General features: G+C 36.4%; 1 protein-coding gene across 3 annotated transcripts in view; it reads left to right on the top strand.

Moving 5' to 3' along the window:
• The window catches only part of VPS8 (VPS8 subunit of CORVET complex), a 245,328-nt gene that overhangs the window by 136,047 nt on the left and 88,619 nt on the right, over positions 1–20,662 (top strand). For all 3 annotated transcript variants that reach the window (XM_070406658.1, XM_070406657.1, XM_070406659.1), the window contains 3 exons: positions 5,863–5,952; positions 7,475–7,521; positions 18,361–18,508. In XM_070406658.1, the coding sequence (XP_070262759.1) occupies positions 5,863–5,952; positions 7,475–7,521; positions 18,361–18,508 (285 nt within the window). The remainder of the gene's footprint in view (positions 1–5,862; positions 5,953–7,474; positions 7,522–18,360; positions 18,509–20,662) is intronic.

Raw genomic sequence — 20,662 nt, 5'->3', positions numbered from 1 at the left:
TCCCCATTTGTATAGATATCTCCCAAATTAAGATTATGCTAACCAAGCAATGGCAGGTGTCACGTTATTAAGTTGATTTACTTGCAGATTCGCATCTTTTTCATATAATTTATTCCACCTCATATTTGTATTTATAAAGCCTGTCATATACAATCTATATATATAAAAGCCTAAGCAACCGAACAACCGGTTGACCGGTTGCTATGATGCACACTGACCACCAGGGGGCAGATGCTCAACGCAGGAGCTGCCCCCTGGTGGCCAGTGCACTCCCACAGCCAATCTCCCACAGCCAGCCAACCTCCTGCAGTCCCTCCCCCTGACAAGATGGCCCTGATCAGCTGGATCGCCGGCCAAGGCAAGGGACCCCACCCATGCATGAATTCGTGCACCGGGCCTCTAGTTTATTATATCATGGCTTCTAAAAATAACCCATGTTCAATCAGCTGGTTGGCAAACTGGAATATCAGTGGGTTTTTACAACATTCTTAATACAATTCTTAAAGTATTCCTGGTCTTATTCTCTAATAAATAATGGGAACCATTGCACTCAATCACCCAATGGAATTTTAGAAACATTACTATACTGAGTTCTTCTCTCTGATATATTTCCCTCCTTATGTAATAGAATGATTCTGATTTTGTTAATATATGCTTTTTTTACAATAATGCAGGAGTTGACATTGAAACAAAAAGTTATTTTTAAAACACATGCCTATAGATGTCAAAATGGAGAGACTAATAATGTGTGATGAACATGTGATTAGAATGCATTCTGGAAAAGAGCTCACAAATCACTCCTCACTTTAGTGTCCATAGGTTCATAACATACCATATACCTCAGAAACCAACAGAGCTAGCAGGTTTGTTGAAATCTATTTTTTTTTTTTTGAGTCACTAATTGTTGAAAAAAAGTAGTAACAAAAGATTCTGAGGTAATCCTAGTTTTGAAAATAAATTTCTATTTACAAAGTGTCTTTACTCCTCCTTGTAGCAAGGAACAGGTGATGGGGTAACTTCTGGTGATAGGTTTAGAGATGGAATGAAAGATATGGTTATTCAACATAATTTAAATTTTTTATACATGTGAAAAATGATAAGAAAAGATGAGATCTGAAACTCCGAGAAAACATTGCATGTGATATGAGTACTTTGTTCCCATCCTGATGGTTGTAAAGTTTAGAAAGATCAGAAATGTGAACACATCTTATGTGAAACATCTGGTGAGAAAGAGATACAGTCAGTCATCAGATGTGTGGTCTGAAGTAATTTCCACACTTTCATCTATAGGATTGAGAACATATATATGTTATTTTATGTTACGATATTCCTGCTAACAACAAGATGGATATATCTTGATGAAAGAACTCAAGAAAACCTTCTCCTACTTTGAGTTATATCTTTTTCCTTTAATCATTTTGTATTCTTTTTCCTTTCATCATCCCCTTTAAGTCTCTGTATTTACATTATGGCTCATTCTTTATTTCACTTAATCTGCATTAAGCAGTGGTTTGAGCACATGGACTCCAGACATCCAAAAATGAAGCTATGTCTCTCTGCATAATGTGAAATGTGATGCATTAATCAATGAGCAAACAAATTACTCAGCAGAAAACTCAGACTGGAGAAGCAAGAAGTATTGTTGCTGCACAACAATTATTTCTGCTAACTTTTTCCAACATCTGCACATTTTTTTCACCTTGAACTTTTTAATATCTCTTAAGACCACAATTACAAATATATAAACTGTTGAAGGTCTTCCTTGGCTTCAGTAATATAAATAAAATCAACATTAAATATGTAGGTGTAAAAGTCCTCATAATAAAGTTTTCTGGCAGTATATACAGTGAATAAATTAGTGGTTTTTAACACTTCTGGGGTTATAAATCTCTTTTGAGAATCTAGTGCAGGGGTCCTCAAACTTTTTAAACAGGGGGCCAATTCACTTTCCCTCAGACCATTGGAGGGCCGGACTATAGTTTAAAAAAAAAACTATGAACAAATTCCTATGCACACTGCACATGTCTTATTTTGAAGTAAAAAAACAAAATGGGAACAAATATAATATTTGTATTTGCATGTGGCCCGCGGGCCGTAGTTTGAGGACCCCTGATCTAGTGAAATATTTGGACTTGTGCATGTGCACAAGGTGTAAATTTGTTTACAATTTCAGAGATATGCAGACACCCTAAAAGCCATTTTTAGATTGGGTCTGTGGATTACGGGTAAAAAATCTTTATTTTTACAATATGAATAAAGCATATTTTATTATATTTTTAAAAAAATATTTATAGTTTTAGATATAAAAAGCATACAGAAAACTGCATAAAGCAAATGTTTTTTCCTGATATTTCCTTGCCTTTCTATATATACTGTTACTGCATATGCCTACATCCCTAAAAGTTTATATTTTTGCTTTGCCTTTTTCTGAACTTTATGTAAATGAAGTTATATATTGTATTTCCTTTTTTTTCCTCTCAATATTTTGAGAAGTTTGTATGTTTTGTTATCTGAAGCTGTGGTTCATTTGTATTGTTATATAGTATTTCATTTTATAAGTATATCATAGTTTGTCCATTCTACTGTTAGTGGATGTTTTAGTCCATTTATAGTCATCATTATATATGCATCTGAGCACAGCCACATGCATTTCTCTAGTGCAGTGGTTGTTAGTTTGATCCCCAGTCAGCAGTATAGCATCAGCTGAAAACTTAATAGAAATGCAGTTTTTGTCTTCACCTCAGACCTTCTGGATCAGAAGCTCTGGGAGTGGGACCCCACAATATGTTTTAATAAGCCCTCCACGTGCTTTTGAGACATGCTAACATCTGATAATCTCTGCTGTAGGGTCCATAATTGCCAGTTAATTGGGATAAATATCTTTACCAGCGGCTGGCATTGAATGAAGTTTCCCATTGATTCTATATCCTTGCTAGACTTTAACATTTTGCAATTCTAGTGGATGCGTAATGATATTTTACTATGTTTTAAACTAACATATTCTTAGTTACTAAGATTGATAGACTTTTCATGTTTATTGGCCATTTAAATATCCTTTCTGTAATGTGCCTGTTCAAATCTTGCCCAATTTTCTATTTGAATATCTCCTGTACTTATTGATTTGTAGGCGTTCTTTATGTATCCTGCATGATAGCGTTTTTCACTGACACATGTTGTGAATATATCCTTCCACTCTTTGGCTTTTTCCTATGATTCTTCTTAAGAGAAGTTCTTTTTTTTTTAAGTCAAAATAATTTTTTTCTTCTACACTGAATGAGAAATTCTTCATATTTTGGTCTAAAAACTTTTTTGTCTGTTTTTCCTTCCATCTTTAAATCTTAGGTTCACCTGAAAGCAGTTTTTGTATATGCTGTGAGGTGGGGGTCCAATTAATTTTTTTAAAATATGGGTGCCCAATTTTCTCAGCAGTTATTTTAAAGGTTGCCTTTCCCTATTGCTCAGTAGTGCTACTTTGTCATAAGCATATCAAGGATCTATATGCTTGGTCTGTTTTTCTGGGCCCTCTTCTGTTTCATTGATCTATTGTCTGACTCTACATCAGGACCTCACAAGTATCCTATATAATAAAAGGCTAAAATGCAAATCGAACGGCAGAATGGCCATTCGCTAAGACGCTCACTGACCACCAGGGGGCAGATGCTCAATGCAGGAGCTGCCCCCTGGTGGTCAGTGTGCTCCCACAGGGGGGCGCCGCTCAGCCAGAAGCCGGGCTCACGGCTGGCGAGTGCAGCAGTGGTGGCGGGAGCCTCTCCTGCCTCCGCAGCAGCACTAAGAATGTCTGACTGCCGCCTAAGCCATCAGTCAAGCATCCCCCGAGGGCTGCTGGACTGTGAGAGGGTGCAGGCCGGGCTGAGGGACCCCCTCCCTGAGTGCACGAATTTCGTGCACCAGGCCTCTAGTTTTAAATATTGTTGCTTTATAATAAGTCTTGATATCTTTAAAAGAGTATTGGTTATTCTTGACCTTTTATACTTCCAAATACATTTTGGAATCAGATTGTCAAATTCCACCAAAATTTTTTTTAATCTTATGATTCTAACTGTGATGCAATGAATCTATTAATCACTTTAAATGTAATTGACATCTTTATGACATTGTATCTTTCAATCTAGACATTGTATCTTTCAATCTATGACTGTATGGTATGACCCTTCAACATTTTTTTATAAAGTTTTATAATTTTCTCTGTAGAGATTTTCAGTCCTTTTTTAGACTGTCAAAAATTTATATTTTTAGCATAATCATGCCACTAATATTTTTAATTTCCCATATATGTACAATGTTTATTATAAGGATTTTTATGGAAGTCTTCTGTTCTATTTCTAGTATACTAATAGTTTTGTCATGAAAAAATTTTGTAAACTTTTCTCCCTTACTAATTTTTGTGGTAAATATTATTGATATTAAACTAGCCTTAAATTCTGTGGATAAATGCAACTTGATTCTGATGTATTATCCTTTTTGTATATTGTTGAATTTTGTTTTTACTTAGAATGTTGTATCAATGTTCATGATTAAGATCTATAATTTTTCTTTCCTATCTTATATTGTTCTATTGGGTTTGGTGATCAAAATGTTGCTAGCTAGCCTCATACAATGAGCTGAAGAAGTTTCCTTTTTTCTATTCTCTGTAAGATATTAATTAATGTTGGAATTTTTCAACATTTCAACAATTTCAGGGATATGCAGACACCCTAAAAGCCATTTTTAGATCGGGTCTGTGGATTACGGGTAAAAAATCTTTATTTTTACAATAGAAGTATTTGAGTCTAGAGTTTTCCGTATGGAAAGATATTTTATTATTCAGTGCAAGTTTTCTCTTGCTTAAGTCAATTTATTGAACTATATATTTTTAGAATTTATCCATTTTGTCTAAATTTTCAAATTCTTGACATAAAAGTTTTTTATCTATGTAATGTCTATTAATCAGTAGTAATATCCCCTTTTTCATGTGTGATATTGCTTAGTTGTGCTCTCTCTATTTTGAGATGTGTTATATAAAACTAGTATAAACTACAGTTATTTTAATATTATTTTTAATATTAATCATTATTAATCTAAAAAATACTACCACAAAATTATTAGATATATCACTAATATCACAGTCACACTAACTTGTATACTTTTTATTTGACAATATACTATGTGATGTAAAGTTGGTCTTTGCAGTTAGCCATGTGATATGCAATTGTAAGGGCAGAATAGTAGGTCACAGAAACCAAGTGAAAAGAGAGTTTAAGAAGAAAATGATAGCCAGTGTCTAGGAAAGTTTAGGGAGAGTGCAAATTGGCGGTCTTAGATTTGACAGAAGTAGGTTTTATTAACAGTGGTTACTTAACAGTGCCTCTCTTAGTCTGATTTAAACCTTAGGACTTTAAGTTGATTTCTTAAGACACTAATAGTTTCAAAACCTACCAGGCAATCAGAAGTACAGTTTTAAAATTCTTAGCCAGAGAAATTGCAGCTATACCTTTTTTTTTTCCATCAAGCTATTTCTTTAAGCTCAAGGGTGAAATTCACAGACAGAGAATTTGGGGAGCTTTTGTTCATTCTGTTCATCCTGCAGATACATGGCCTAAATCCAGAGTTTAGTGCTTTCATTTTGTAAGAATTCTGAATTACCTTGTATATCACAATCTGACTTTTTACATGGTATGTTTTTAATTTTGCTCATTTACAATGTGCCTTTAAATTAGGGCTTTACATCAAGGTCTCCTGAAATGCAATAAAGAAGCTCATGAAAATATTGAGGCAGGTGATCATGTTTCACATCTATGGGAATCCTATTTAAATTAACATTAAGATTTAGCAAAAGGATTTTGTCTTTTTCTTTCACTCTAGGAACTTGTGTCCCTGAAGCCTTGTAAAGCTGCAGAGCTAGTTGCTACTCACTTTTCTGAACAGATTGAAACAGTCATTAATAAACTTGAGGTAAATATTGCAAATATATATGGGGAAGAAACATCTAGTGGAGAGATAATTGTTGACTATGTATCAAAGAACTTTTGATTTTAGGAATTTGTTCAATTAATAGTTGCCATTTAATAGTAGTTTCTACACGTTTGTTGAGGCTTAAAACCCATGGGGGGAAAAAAGTCCTGGCAGACACCGTATAGAGTCAATTTTACATTATAGAAAAAGAGGTTTCAATGTTGAATGTCAAAGACATTGGAAATTGGAGAGAAAGAGAAATGAGTTATAAAGTTATTGAAGTATTGAGATCTATTCACACTTCTCCTCCCAGACCCTGAGGCCAAGTCTGTCCCCAGCTCCTGCCTCTACTATGCTGCCTGGCACAGAATATCGCCCTATAAACACTGTGGAGTCTAACACGTTTCTTGTAAAGAAATGAAGTATTTCTTTTATTGTAGAACTTTACTGATTATGTAGGAGAATCCCACACAGGTCTTATAAAGTACTTTTACTTTTGATGACAAGAATTATGCCTCTGACCTATTGTTTCAGAATTCTTGAAATGATAAGTAAGCCAGAATATTAAGTCCAGAAGGAAAGTTGTGTAAAATAAAACAAGGTGATGGGCCAGGGAAAAGATAAAAATCAAAGACAGATAAACATATTCAAAATGTCATATTCTATATTACATTAATCCATTTCAGTTTTGAGAGTCCCCTGCTTTTTATAGGTGAAGTTTGAATGTGTCGAAAAGGTAAAGAAAAACTAAACTCTAAATTTTTGCTCAGCTTTCCTTAGAACTTAGAAACATTTATATTCATATAGTATCCTAAGGTTCATCTCATTTAATTCTTACCTCTTCTCTGTGCAGAAGGCAGAGGAGATACTGCTGTTCTTTTTTAAATAAGTAAACTGAATAGATAAGAGAGCCAGTGACTTACACAAAGTCACATAGCTCATAAGTAGAAGAAACAGAGCCCTGATTGCTTAGATGTTGCAGTTTGCCATCTCTGTTGCAGTTGATTATATTGGGGAGTCCATGAGCTTTTCAGGTGGTGGTTGTCATTTGGGCCGTCATCACAAGAAGGACCAGGTGAGACAGTGAACCCACCAGCAGTACAGCCAGAATTCACTACCAGCAGAGCAGTTAGAGCGTCCACGTGTGGGAACTGCATTGGGGTTTGTCTCAGAAGAGGGGTTTTTTTGTTTGTTTTTTTGGTTGGTTTTCTTTCCTTGGTTGATTTTTTTTTTTTTTAAACAATAACAAGGTATTTGTGTTTCTTTTGCACTCAAAATGGAGTATGGGACAGTGGTTAGAATTACTGAGAGGAAATGATCTCCAAATGATTCTTTAGAATTTCTTAGATCTATACAGAGGGCTTAATGGAAGTAATCATAGGCATGTGTGCATTTTAAAGGGATATTCTAAATTCATTATTCTAAATTCATGGTATAGTTTATTCTAAATTCATAAACTATACCATGGCATAGTTTGAAGAATTTGTTTTAATATTATATTTTTTATTGTTTTTCTGCGCAGAACCAGGTTTTGCTTTTCAAATTTTTGAGGAGTCTTCTTGACCCAAGGTATGTTTATAACTTTAGTTTTTTATAATACATAGATTATAAATCAAAGAAAATAAGTTGAAGTTAACAAACTGGTCCGTGGTAACCAAATAGTACACTCGGCCCTTGATTTTTAATGTTTGTGTGTGTCAGAATCACCTAAGAAACTTAAAAATATATAGTTGCCTGGGCCCAACCCCACAGAATCACTGTGGGTGGGGATATATTTGATGTATACCTAGAGTTAAGCTTCACTGGCTTAAGTGTAATATTCCAGGATGAGACAGCTTTTGTCTCAGATATGCAAACTTTTAAGTTGCATTAGAATGTACATTAGCCATTGAAAACAGTCATTTACTTAAGTGATCCTGATATCAATTTCAGTTATTCCAATATTCTGTGCTATTTTTAAATATCAAAGTACCAGGATGTGTGATTGTAACAATTGTTTTGAAATCTCAATCATTTAAACTTTAAGAAGACTATGTCACATTTTAATTTAGAGTCATACTGATGTGCTTATGCAGATAATTGGAAAAGCAATCTGACTACATTTTTCTCCTGCACCTCAGTTCAAGACCTTTTCAAAGTGTCTGTGTTTTAATTATAACCCTGTTCTCAGAATATTACTGAAACTAGATTTAAAAAAAAAAAGTTCTATTAATCATTTGTGTTTCTCTGAGAGTCAGTTTGGGCCCTGGTCTACTCCTAGAATTAACTGATGGAGAAATTGTAGAATTGGAGTTGAGGGGTAGGAGGGAAGGAAGAGAGCTGTAAGGAGGATGGGAGAGCTCGGGGAGGAGACAGAGGACAGGGCTAGATGGATGAGGGAGGCGGCACTCTGCCTCAATTTCCAGCCCTTTCTCTGGGGCCGGAGCACCTCTTTCCCATGGCAAAATTCCTCTGTTCCCTCTCTCGTGTGTCCTCCAGTTTCAAATATATCCTCTTAGGATTTGACTCGTCCTCTCATAAGATCATTTATTTTAACCAAGTTATTTTCCCCCAACCATCCTATCTGGAGATGCTCAAGCTGGAAAGACAAGAGAAGGCTCAGCTTTGAACTTGGCCTTTTCTCACATTGAAAAAAAGTATAGAAGCCAATGGTGACCAAATCCTTCTTTTAAAAAATAAAATAAAAAACAATATTAGGTAATATAAATATATAGTCATTTGCTCTGATATTGCAGTCACTCCTTAACTTAAATTTCACAATAATAAACATGGCACATCACAAGAGTTTCAGAGGTCTTCCATGAAAAGTCTTGCTCTGTTATTACCTACCCTAGATTTGAAAGATGTTAATTAGGTAAGACCCTTTAAGAGTACTGTGAAAGTTGTTTTGTTCACTAGCAAACCACAAATAATTTTACATTTACTCAGTATGTTTTATCTCCCTAAATTAACCCTAACCCAAGATAATTACTCTAAATTAACTTGTCACACATTCTTCCTTCTTGTCATATTAATTTGGCTACAAGATTCTCTCTTACCTACTTCAGAGAGAAGCAGTGTACCCACAACCCTTCGTCTTCCCTCTCCCCCAAAACAACGTGACCTGTAATGTCCTCACTTTTGACAGCAGCACAGTTGCCAGCTTTACTTTAGCCTAGTAGAAATTAAGAGCTGGCAAAGATTCTCCCTTTGACCAAACTTTAGTCAGGCCTCTGAGCCTTTTCATCTCTGTCCTTGTGGAGTCTAGTTTTAGCAAGAATCCCCCAACCTCGATATCTGATCACCCAAAATCTGTGTCCAAATTCTTCCTTCCCTTCCCTTCTTGCCCCCCAAGTAAAATCTGATCACCCTTGGCCTGCCTTCAACAAGAATCCTGTTAAGTCAGTCTAGCAAATAATTACCCCACATTCTTAGTAATTTTTCATCCACTGACCGCCTCCTCATCCTCTAACCCCATCCCAGCTATAAACCCCACTTGTCCTTGTTGTATTTGGAATGGAGCCTCGGCTCTCCTGTACTGTCAAAACCCATTGCAGTAGTCCCTACACCTGTTATGAGAGTCCAAATAAAGTTTGTTTCAACAAGTATCATGGGTAATTTTTTCTTTAATACAGCCTTGAATTAATAAGACTGATACTTTAGCTCCACCTTTAAAAAGGGCTCGCTTTCATATTGATCCATTTCCAAGAGGTCAAAGACAAGCGTTCTGCTTTGAGTATCCCAATCCAGAATTCATATTTTATCCTTTTACTTTATGTCTTATATAGGAAGTAGGTGCCAATTTACATAATGCTCCAAATTCATTTGTAAATTGGATGTTTGGCATTTCAATATAATCATTTTTATATAAAGAGCATTTTAAATTATAGTATCTTAGATTAACCCATAAAAGCCTGTTTAACCCACAATGTAAATATATAATAATAGTGAGGAGAGGAAAAATATTTTCCTTCTTCCCATTTAGGTTCTTGACTGTACCTCTGTAACAAAGACAGATTAAGAAGAGAAAAGGATATGAAATTATTTACTGTAAGTTTTACATGACATGGGAGCCTTTATAAGGAAATGAAGATCTGAAGAAACCTGAGTGTTTTTTGCTAGGTTTGATGAAGAGTAGAAAGTCATAGAAAAGTGTGATAGGACCAAAGGATAGAGCTAAGGATAGTGTACTGGGGGAAACTGAGCAAGGCCTGCTTGTTTGGATTCTTCTCAGTGTCCCTCCATCTTCAGAGGTAAGGATGCTCCTTTCCTCCAGGTACAGGGAGAGCACCTCTCACATTAAAGTTTTATGACATGCTTTGGGGTAAAGGGGTGGGGGTAGGGGTGGGGTCAGAGAGTCCCTTCTGTACTTGCCATTTCTCAAGTTCCTTTAGTTTAAAATATTTAGTATCCCAGGGTACCATATTTTGGGGTAGCATGTCCTGAACCCTGTCACTAGTAAGTTACTAATTCTGGATTGAGGGAGAGGATCAAGGTTAAGAAGGCTGAGTGCAGAGTGAGTAAGGAGGAGTCACTCCCTGAACTAGCCTTAGACAGTTTTGGTTATAGAAAGTTTGTCTTTGGTGTCCTTTGAACTCTGCCTTCTCCATTCTGCTCCCTTCTTTCCAGGGGTGCAGGTACACACACTTCTTCAGGCTCTCCACTTTATCTTGTGGGTTCATTCAGCAAGATAGACCACTGACTCAGAATTTAAATTTAAGAGCCTTTATTAAGCTGGCCAGCTGACTACAGTTACAGCACCCTGCCGAAGCAGAGGCGGAACTGCAGCGCAGATTACAGGAGTTACATTTTATTAAATTTTGTGGAGGCCCAGAGAAAATGTGTCTTTCAAATTCTGGGCCCCCAATATGGAGGAAACTCTCTTAATTTATACTTTTTCCCAGTCCTTTGTCTCTCAAATTTGGAATGAGACTTCCGGGCCTTCTGAGAAAGAAGGCCTACGTGCTAGGAAGGGGCCATGAGACCATATCTCAAGGCCTGGCCTGATGTCAGTACCTTCCTATCTATGTGTTTTAGGAACAGACAGCACAGCATGACCTGTCTGGCCAAAGTGCCAGATATGCAGCCCAGCACATTTATAAGCACACTCAGATATGGAGCATTGTTCCTAGGTAGATTTTTTAAATCCAAAATTACTTCCTTTGATGATGCCCCAATCAAAACTTGATTTACTTTGTCAATTTCTGTACTATGTGAGACTTTTACAGTGAGAATATACAAGTAAAGTATGAATGCAATGAAGCAAACACACTGATGAAAAAATACTTTTCCAATACCCATGACTTCCAGGGTAAGGAGAAAGCAGGTAGTGTGGCCTAGTTTACAGTAGGCTCTGAATGACTGATTTCCCATCCCATTTTAGCTTTTCAAAATGGGTATGCTTGTTGACTAACCTGAAGTAAAGGATTAGAATCTTGTTAGGTACTGGGAAAACTGAAGTGGGAAAGTAGGGGAGTGTGGAAAAAGATATGTAGTGTTGGCATGAGAGCATCCAAACCTGTGTTAGCGTAGGTAGCTAGATATTAATAAAGGAAGGCAGCAAAGGGAATAAGACATTATTAAGCATAATGAACTAGGGAGCAAAGGCTTGCTTCCCAAGGAAGGTGTAGCTTCATGTACTCCCCAGAGAACCACTGGTCCATTACCCACAGATCATGGGGATAGGATAGAACAGTAAAGGGGGAGATAAGCACATGCACAGTAAGGGCCTAAATGGTGACCATAGAGGTCTATCTGTCTAGCCTGGGAAAAGGAAATGGATCGGTGAGAAGGCGGACCTAGCGCAAGCCCAGGAAAGCTTGGGAAGTTGACTGGTTATTTTGAAAAAGCACCTTCCCAAACCCAAGGTATTATAATCCCAGCTAACAAAGAGTGCTCTCTCTCTCTCACCTGCCCAATAACATGTGCTCAACCTGTGCGCAGCCACCTGGGGCCTGCTGCAGACCGTGTGGTCTCCAAAGAACTAAGCTTTAATAAAGGACAGAATCTCTGGACACTGGCCCTATTTCTGGGCCTGATGGGGCAAGACTGGAATTTTTCCTTGGCAGGATGGACAGAAATGGGGACATTGAGAATCCAGGGGCACTCCTTTGATTTTGCATTTCACGCTACCAACAAATCTTACCATGCCACAATTTCCCATACATGAGTCCCTGGAATGCTTTCCTTGAGATCCTGTGAAAGAACACGCTTTCCACTGGCAAGATCTGCAGATAATTTTTATAAGAGCTTTTTTGAGCCCAAACTAACAACTGTTAAGGTGAAGCAAGATCTCAGATGCTACAATGAATGACAGATTTGCACTTCTTTTTTTTTTCTTTTTTTTTTCTATTTTTTAAACCCCGCCCTTGACAATCCCCCGCCCCCCGCCCCCCATTGTCCCATGTCCATTGGTTATGCTTATATGCATGCATACAAGTCCTTCGGTTGATGCACTTCTTTTTATACATTTGAAAAAAAAAGGAATCTGTAAGGAAGATTACATGAAGGAAGGAAAAAAGCAAGGTGGGGAAAATCTCTATGATTGGATTACAGGGCAGTTAACAAGATTATGTGCTCCCTTGAGGGTGGTTATACCTCCCTTGAGGGTAATACTCTGGCATTTCAAAGGTGTGTTAACCTAGATGCACAGGAACAATGGACAGGGTTTGCTTAAGGCAAAGGTAAACCTTTTAGTAAAGAAGTTATAGGCCAGGGATGTGACTGCTCACCATGTCCTGCCCAGGAACTTATGATCAAATCACCCTGTGAGATTACTTTTGGACTCCTAAGCTTGTCAGATGTATTACAGAAGCCCCATTTCATTCACAATAGGACAAAAGAACATCAAGAGTAAGTAGACTGGGCCCCGCCTAGCCGGTTTTTTCCCTGGCAGACAGCTTTAGGCTATTTTTGCCTTTCATTTTTCCCTTTTTGTTCTTAAGCAATAGAATTTATTTTAAACATCCAGGTTTATCCTCCCCATGAAGCTCCTATAGAAGCATTCTGGAGAGTAGAGAAAATGAAAGAAAACAGTTATTTTGAGATGGGAATTGCTTATGTGTCATATCGAAATACTGCTTTTTTGTTGTTCTTGCCCCCAAAACCTGTGTTAATAGGATCATAATTCTTGTGTATATATAGTTACATATATTTGATTTAACATTTGTATGAACTCACTGAGTTGTTTATGAGGGGGTAGCTTTTTATTTTATCAACAGCATTTTTAGAGGAACAAATTAGTTAAATTCTTATGTATATTTCTGTTTTCTTTACTCAATTTCTTTAAGTTATCTTTGCCATGTAAATAATATCCTCAGTAGAAATAATTGACCTACAAAGATATTGGTGGCATCTGTATGTAGAAAGATTAGATAGTTTATGGTAGAGGGGAGGAGACGGATTAATCCTCCAGAAACAAATTATTTGCCTGAATTGAGGCCAGAATTTGGGAGAGGAAGGATTTGCATCTTCTTCTAATTCCCTTCCTAGGAACTTATGATCACATCACCCTGTGACAGGGACAGCTGCTACATATCATTCCCCCCTCCCCCACCCTCCCCCATAACACACACTCCCTCTGTGCATTCCTGCTGGGCAAGAATTCTCACGGGAGTTCTGATACATTTACATCCATAAGCAGGTCGGTCTTTTGTGCAGCAGGGATACTTGAAGGATAATACGAAAGGACACTAATGGTTTTTATGAGGCTATAAGCGTCATAAGAAATAAGGAAAATGTGCAAATATATTACATTCACAGTATTTTCCTCAGTATGATTTTCTTGGTAATATCAACTTAGCCTTGTTAACAATGTCCCAGAGGCCTCTGAAATATGTTATAATTTTTTCATAGAAAAATACATAAAAATGTCGGATTATATTTTTAAATCTTTAGTCAAAGTAAAAATTGAGCATTGCTAAGAGAGTGAGTGTCTTTGCCAAGGAGCAAAACATAGATTATGGAAATGGTTATGCATTGGATTAAACTTGAATCTCTTAGTGTTTTTATGTATAATTTTGGAGTTACATTTTAAGATACTGACACAGTGTTGAAATAGCATAGTTCAAAGTTTAAAAATTAGAACATTATATATGTTAATAAACTTTGACATATGAAAATACTTTTCTACTTTATGAATGCCTATCAACTTGGCCAGGCCTACCACCAGAGACCGTATCTTTAGTTAATATTTTGCCAACAGCTCAAATTCAACCTTTTAAATTCAAACACATCATAATCTCCTAATCTCCAGACTTGATACATAGATTGATAAATAGGTAGGTAGGTAGGTAGGTATATAAATAGATAGATAGATAAAAAATAACTTAAATGCATTTACTTAATTTCTTTATTCAGTAATTCTTTATCATGAGATTATTTGCTATGTATTGTGTGAGAATTTGAAATGACTAAAAATTATATTCACTTTAAAATCCAAACCTGTTTTTTTTTCCTTTATTTTCTCTCTTAGCAAATGGCATTATCTGCCCATTTATTTCATTTAGCAATGTACCTAGTAAGTACAGTATAATGAGTACTGTGACAGGCACAGGAGGTAAAGTGATGAATAAGATGGGGCCCTGCCTTCATATAACTTCCATTCTGATGGAGGAAGTTGACAAGTAAGCAGGCTGTTTTAGTATAAGTGTCTTTAAAAAAAAGATCCCAAGTGATAAATTTCTCACTTTCCCCACTCCACTCCACCTTCTCAGCCACACACAGAGAACCAGTCAGTTACCCAAAATCTACCTTGTGGCTCTCTCTTCTATGTGAGTCCCCTTCTTGTCTACCCACACTATCCTGGCTCAGGCACTCAGCATCTCTCTCCTGGTCTCTCTTGCTCGTGTCCTAACCAGCCTTCCTAATTCTACTTCCATTTTCAAAAAGACAGATAATGACAATGTCTCCTTTCCCCTTCACACACTTCTTTCAGTTCCCATTATCCAAGGTAAAGTCCAAACTCCTCATGGTGTACAGGCCCTTCTTGATCTGATTCAGGCATATCCAGCTTTATTTTCTCACCTGGCTTTTCTCTTCCCCCCTTTATTCTGCAGCAGTACTGAATTAATTGGTCATAGGATACACTACACATTGTCATTCCTCCCTTTGAATATATATTGCTTCCTCTTAGTCCACTTTGTTTCTTGGAGCAATTTATCTATATGTATTAAGAGCTCAAAAGTTACACATGTGCTTTGAGCCAGTAATTTCATTTAAGGAAATTCTGTGAAAGAAAAAGTAGTTAATATTTAAATATCCACCTTAGCATTTATATAGTGAAAAAGCTATTTTAAAAAGTCAATGGGGGAGATGGCTAAATAAACACTCGCGTATATGAGCATAATTGAACACCAAATTGCAAACATGACTCTGTAAAGGTAAAAATAATGCCAAACTGAAAAAATACATAGCATGAAATAGTATGCACTGTTGGGGAGGAAGAAATTTTCCTCTACTCCTGTAGGTTCTTTCAGCTGGCCTAATAATTAAAGCTACATGAGACAGATTAACAAGAGAAAATAACCAAATTTAATTTTACATATGTGTATGGGAACTGCACAGACATGAGAATTAGAGATCCTACATGCATGAGAGGTTCAAGACAGAAAGGTGAAATGAGGTACATATGACATCATGAGGTCAGATGCCTGGGGTTTCAGTTGGGAGGAGGGTAATTCACAGGATGACAAGAAGAGCAGATGTTCAGTAATTCGGTTTGCCCTGCCATATAAGTAGGTAGTCACTCTTACATGGGCAAGGGTCCACTTTAAATTCTTTAAGGGAAAGGTAAAAATTTCTCTTGAGCCTACAGAGTCTCTTTTGCCTTCAGCTCAAAATGATATACATGCCACCCGGCCAGTGTTGCTCAGTGGTTGAGCATCGACCCATGAACCAAGACAGCTGTTCTCAACCTGTGGGTCGCGAACAATGAAAATACATCCTGCATATCAGATATTTACATTACAATTCATAAGAGTAGCAAAATTACAGTTATGAAGTAGCAACGAAAATAATTTTATGGTTGGGGGTCACCACAACATGAGGAACTGTATTAAAGGGTCGCGGCATTAGGAAGGTTGAGAACCACTGAACCAAGAGGTCCCCAGTTCAATTCCTGGTCAGGGCACATGCCCGCGTGGAGGGCTTGATCACCATTAGGCATGAAGGAGGCAGATGTTTCTCTCATTGATGTTGGTGTCTCTCTATCCCTTTCCCTTCTATTCTTTTTAAAATCAATTAAAACATTTGAAAAATACTCTTCATGCCAAAGTAGCATGTCTTGGGGAGGCCTGTAGTTAACCCCGTCAGCGCACGTATATCTGTGTGTATAATCGAATGATAGTGAGAGGATATAGCTAGCTTAATGCTCATATATATTCTTTGTCCCTGTTAAAGAAAATTCAACTGAATAAATTTAAAGTTCTAATTGACTTTATTGAATGATTTTGAATCAAGAGCATCCCACCTAGTAAACAGAGAGATGATCCATGAAGTTGTATAAAATGGAAGGTTTTTATTGATACAAACTAGGTGGGACAAGAAAGTTGTTAGCAAAAGAAAAGAAAGGATTGGTTCAGGCCAGGGCACCGTTCTTTACATGAGGACTTACTATTTTCTGAAAATGATGATAAACAGGACTTTTTTTTCTAATAAGAGTCTTCAGTTACAGGAGGAGGAATTATATTTAGATGCAGGAAATCTTTCCCAAATTAAGAGCTTTGTGACACTCAGTCCTGACCCGAAGTTGGGTGATTAACTCATTAAGTTTTGCTGCTTAGGGCTTTCTATACTTGCTAATGGGCTAACTCAGTATCTTCTCAAATTGGCTGTAAATACCAAAGATGAAGTGTTCTTTTCTTCGTGTGTGTGTGTGTGTGTGTGTGTGTGTGTGTGTGTTTCACAGCTGCCTTGAATGCAGGAGTTTGTTAAGTGACTGGCTATTCCCTGGGTAGACCACCATCTTAGTATTCTTTCCACATAACTTGAAAATTATCTGTTAAATGTCTGTGGCCAACTACACTATAAACTTTGAGAACAAAGACCATTGCATTCATTGTTGTTCCCCTGGCATTAGCGTCGCCTTGGCACATAATAAGTACATGCCCAGTAAATGTACATTAAATTGAACTTAAATGACTGGGAAAGGTAAATTGGACTGCCTTCAAATGGAGGAAACCAAATATAGAATAGACGGGTGAAAATTACAAGGACTAGGGCAACAAAGCCAGATATGGCTCGGAATAAATTCTATCTACAGGAAGAAAATACAAGATGCACTGACAAACCCAGGAAAATGATAGTTTTTAGGTAGGATGAATGTTGTGTCTCAGTAGAACACTATTAGGTATAAGAGAAAAGGGAATGCTAACCAGTTTTTCTGGACATTAAAGTGAGCCAGTGTTTTTTTCAGATATTTACACCATATTGTAGGTGATGTTAATATTTTCTCTATATCATACTTCTGTTAATATGTCTTATAAATGCAAGACTATGGAGCAAATTAAGATTAGACATAAGCATCTGTTGATGAATCACAGTATTTAATTCTTTCCAGGCATTTATTGGCAAAACCCTTTACAAATACTGAAGGTGTGAATATGCATCAAACCAAGCAAATCACCCGAATGAACAGATTTTGATGCATTCATTTGGGAAATAATCTGTCTGCTGGGACACGATTAGGCAGCATCAACATCATCAGAACGTTAATAAGTAAATTGCATCATTGATGAGTTTACATCCATTTCTGACTGTTGCTTATCAGTCTTGCTCATAAATACAACTTGTTATATCCAGTTCTCAGAGCTCTTTGTATTAGTCATCTATTAGCTACCTGCTTTGCCGTATACCCCACTGCTAACTTTAATGGCTGTCAAAATTAGTATAGTCTTGGGACATAGCAAATGGGTACTCAGTAAAGGTACACTGTTGTAGGCTTTGAGAATTAATTAGTGAGGAGATAAAATGGTACCTACCCTCACAGAGTTTATAGTCTTTTAGAGAAGACAAGTAATTAAAGAATTACAACAGTGTGACTGGTACTATAAGGGAAGCATAGTAGAGATACTGAGACTGGAAGATGGTTTATATATACATGTATATAGTTACAAATCAAATTGTTTAAACTGAATTGGGTCATCTGTTTCTTTTAGAGCAACAGTATAACTTTTTTATGATTTACTTATTGAAGCCTCTACTGACTATTATTTCCTTAATTACTTAATGTAAACTGAGCAGTATTGTGATTTAGAGCGCTTCTGATATGACATACAGTTCACCCTAATAATCTGAGTAACAGTGAGATTTTTAATTCATGATATTACCTGACCAAAAGTTAGTCTTGGTTTTAAGATAGCATCCTTTTTACCTGAAGCTTTAATTATAGATGTGATTAAATGATGTTACTCTTGTTTTTTATGTTTTTAGGGAAGGTATTCATGTAAATCAGGAGTTGCTGCAGATATCTCCCTGTATTACAGAACAGTTCATTGAGCTGTTGTGTCAGTTCAGCCCAACCCAAGTCATAGAGACATTACAAGTCCTTGAGGGCTACCGCCTAGAAGAAACTATCCAGGTAAGACCAATAATGGGGAGAAAGCCAGAGTACACTTTTCCTAATCATTCACCATTTTACAGTTAAGCAAAGGGAGACTCACATATTAAATTACTTGCCTAAGTTTTTAGCTAGTAAGTGGTAGCATCTGATCCATAGTGCATGCTTTTCATTGCTATGGAATAAACTGCTTTCACATGTTTTCTAGTAAAGTCAGAAACAGCACATGTCCATCATTGTTATTAATTAAGGCTCACTGACATTCTAATCAACATGATAAACATATAAAACTGAATATAGTAAAAGTATTAAAAGGGAAAAACCAAACTCTTGTTTGCAGGCACTGATGGTTACATAGTCCTCTTATGCAATAAGACTTACTAGGCTGAAAGCAGTTCAGTAGACTTAGCACAGTCATTGCCTTGATTCATTTCCCTTATTTTCACCTGTTTCCAAATGAAAGTGAAAATGTATATACATATATACATATTCTAATATACTATAAGAGGTTGGCATGTTCCCTGTTTAAAATGTAACCTACCATTATGTCTCCTTTCTTTTATGTCAGTACTCGTGAAATAATAATCTGTATTTTTTGCATCCACCTCCTGAACTGTCCACACACTTAAATTTTTTAAAATTATGAAATATTTCAAATATGTAGAAATGTGCATGAAGAATATCAAATGCATATGTACCCACCAAGCCAATTTATAAATGTTAACATTTTGCCATACTGGCTTCAGATATTTGTTGTTTTGTTTTAGAAATAAAGCATCTTTTATTTGTCATGTCCCCCTCTCTCCTCTGAGGTCACCACCAGCCTGAAGGTGGGAAGTTTATCTAGGTTGTTTATTTTTCATATATACAGGGTGGTGCAAAAGTAGGTCTATAGTTGTTTGCTTGGAAACAAATACAATAATTAAAACATAATAATTCAAGAATAAACTGTTTCACATACAACTGTAACCTGACTTTTGCCCAACCCTGTATGTATTTATCTATAAAATAAAAGATGCAGTTTTATTATTTTTAAAATTTGTATTAATGGTATCATACAGTACATATCCTATTGCAAATTGCTTTTGTTATTAATTTTTTAATCTGTCAATTTTTATACATGTAGATATAGTTCACTCATTCTAATGGTCATGTAATAGCCTATTGAATGATTATGCCACAATTTATATATTTCCCTACTAAGGGAATTAATTAGAGGATGTGAGTGTGAGGCAGTCCACGTTTCTGAAATTCAATGACATGAATTTTAGCTATTACTTTGCCAAATAAATGGAATTTACAGATATCATTTAAAAGAGCATTCAGCTTAATATTAAAAACTCTGGCTACCAAGTCAGGTCTTTTTTCAACTTTTTGCCAGCGTTGTAAATTGTTTGCAATATCTGCCCATTTGGGGTTGCATGTCATGGTTATGAATAAATTGGGCTTGCCATACTTTGTTACAATCGCCATAGCATCCTGATATTGCTACTGCATATTTCTGGGACTACCCTCAAAAGATGATGGAAGTATTATCATTTTACCAATCGGCACATTGTCATTTTCAGATCTAGATTTGAGATAATCCATCAAACCACTATATTTTTCAACTCGAAACTTAAATTGGTTTGCTTTGATGAAATTTATCTGATTGGCCTCCATTTTTGAATATGAATCCACCATAAACTGTTGAGTTAATTTTCCTGCATTTAAAATAGGACTGAACGTGTCCCGCACAGAGAGATGAAATCCATAATACTGCATTTGTGTGACTTGTGTCCTTACATTTTATCTAGTATTATTGTCGATTATACTGTTGTCTCTGAGTCTTAATGCAATATCTGTTCCCCAGCCTTTTTCACCATGTGGAAAAAGAATAGGATATGTCGTTGCATCTAATGTAGGAAACAGGATATTGATTTGTTTCATTTTAGTGGCATTTGGATTATTGGGATCTGGTTTACAATGAATGAGCAAGTCCCTTTCAAAAGGAGGTTCTCCATCTTCGTTTCTGAATATGACAGCAACCTCAGTTACACGGGGAGAATTATATCTACCTGGGTCACTGTTACGATCGTATTTAATTGCCATTGTTACTTCTGTGGGAGCAATACCTTTTGCTGCTGCTTCAGATTTGGCTTCCTTTTCTACCTCATGTAGCATTTTGTATGATTT

The sequence above is a fragment of the Myotis yumanensis genome, unplaced genomic scaffold (assembly GCF_028538775.1).
Source record: "Myotis yumanensis isolate MYYU_CA2020_CCGP unplaced genomic scaffold, mMyoYum1.0.hap1 SCAF_2, whole genome shotgun sequence".
NCBI lineage: Eukaryota > Metazoa > Chordata > Mammalia > Chiroptera > Vespertilionidae > Myotis > Myotis yumanensis.
The sequence above is the reverse complement of the archived record's forward strand: the minus strand, read 5'-3'. Positions and strand labels throughout refer to the sequence as shown.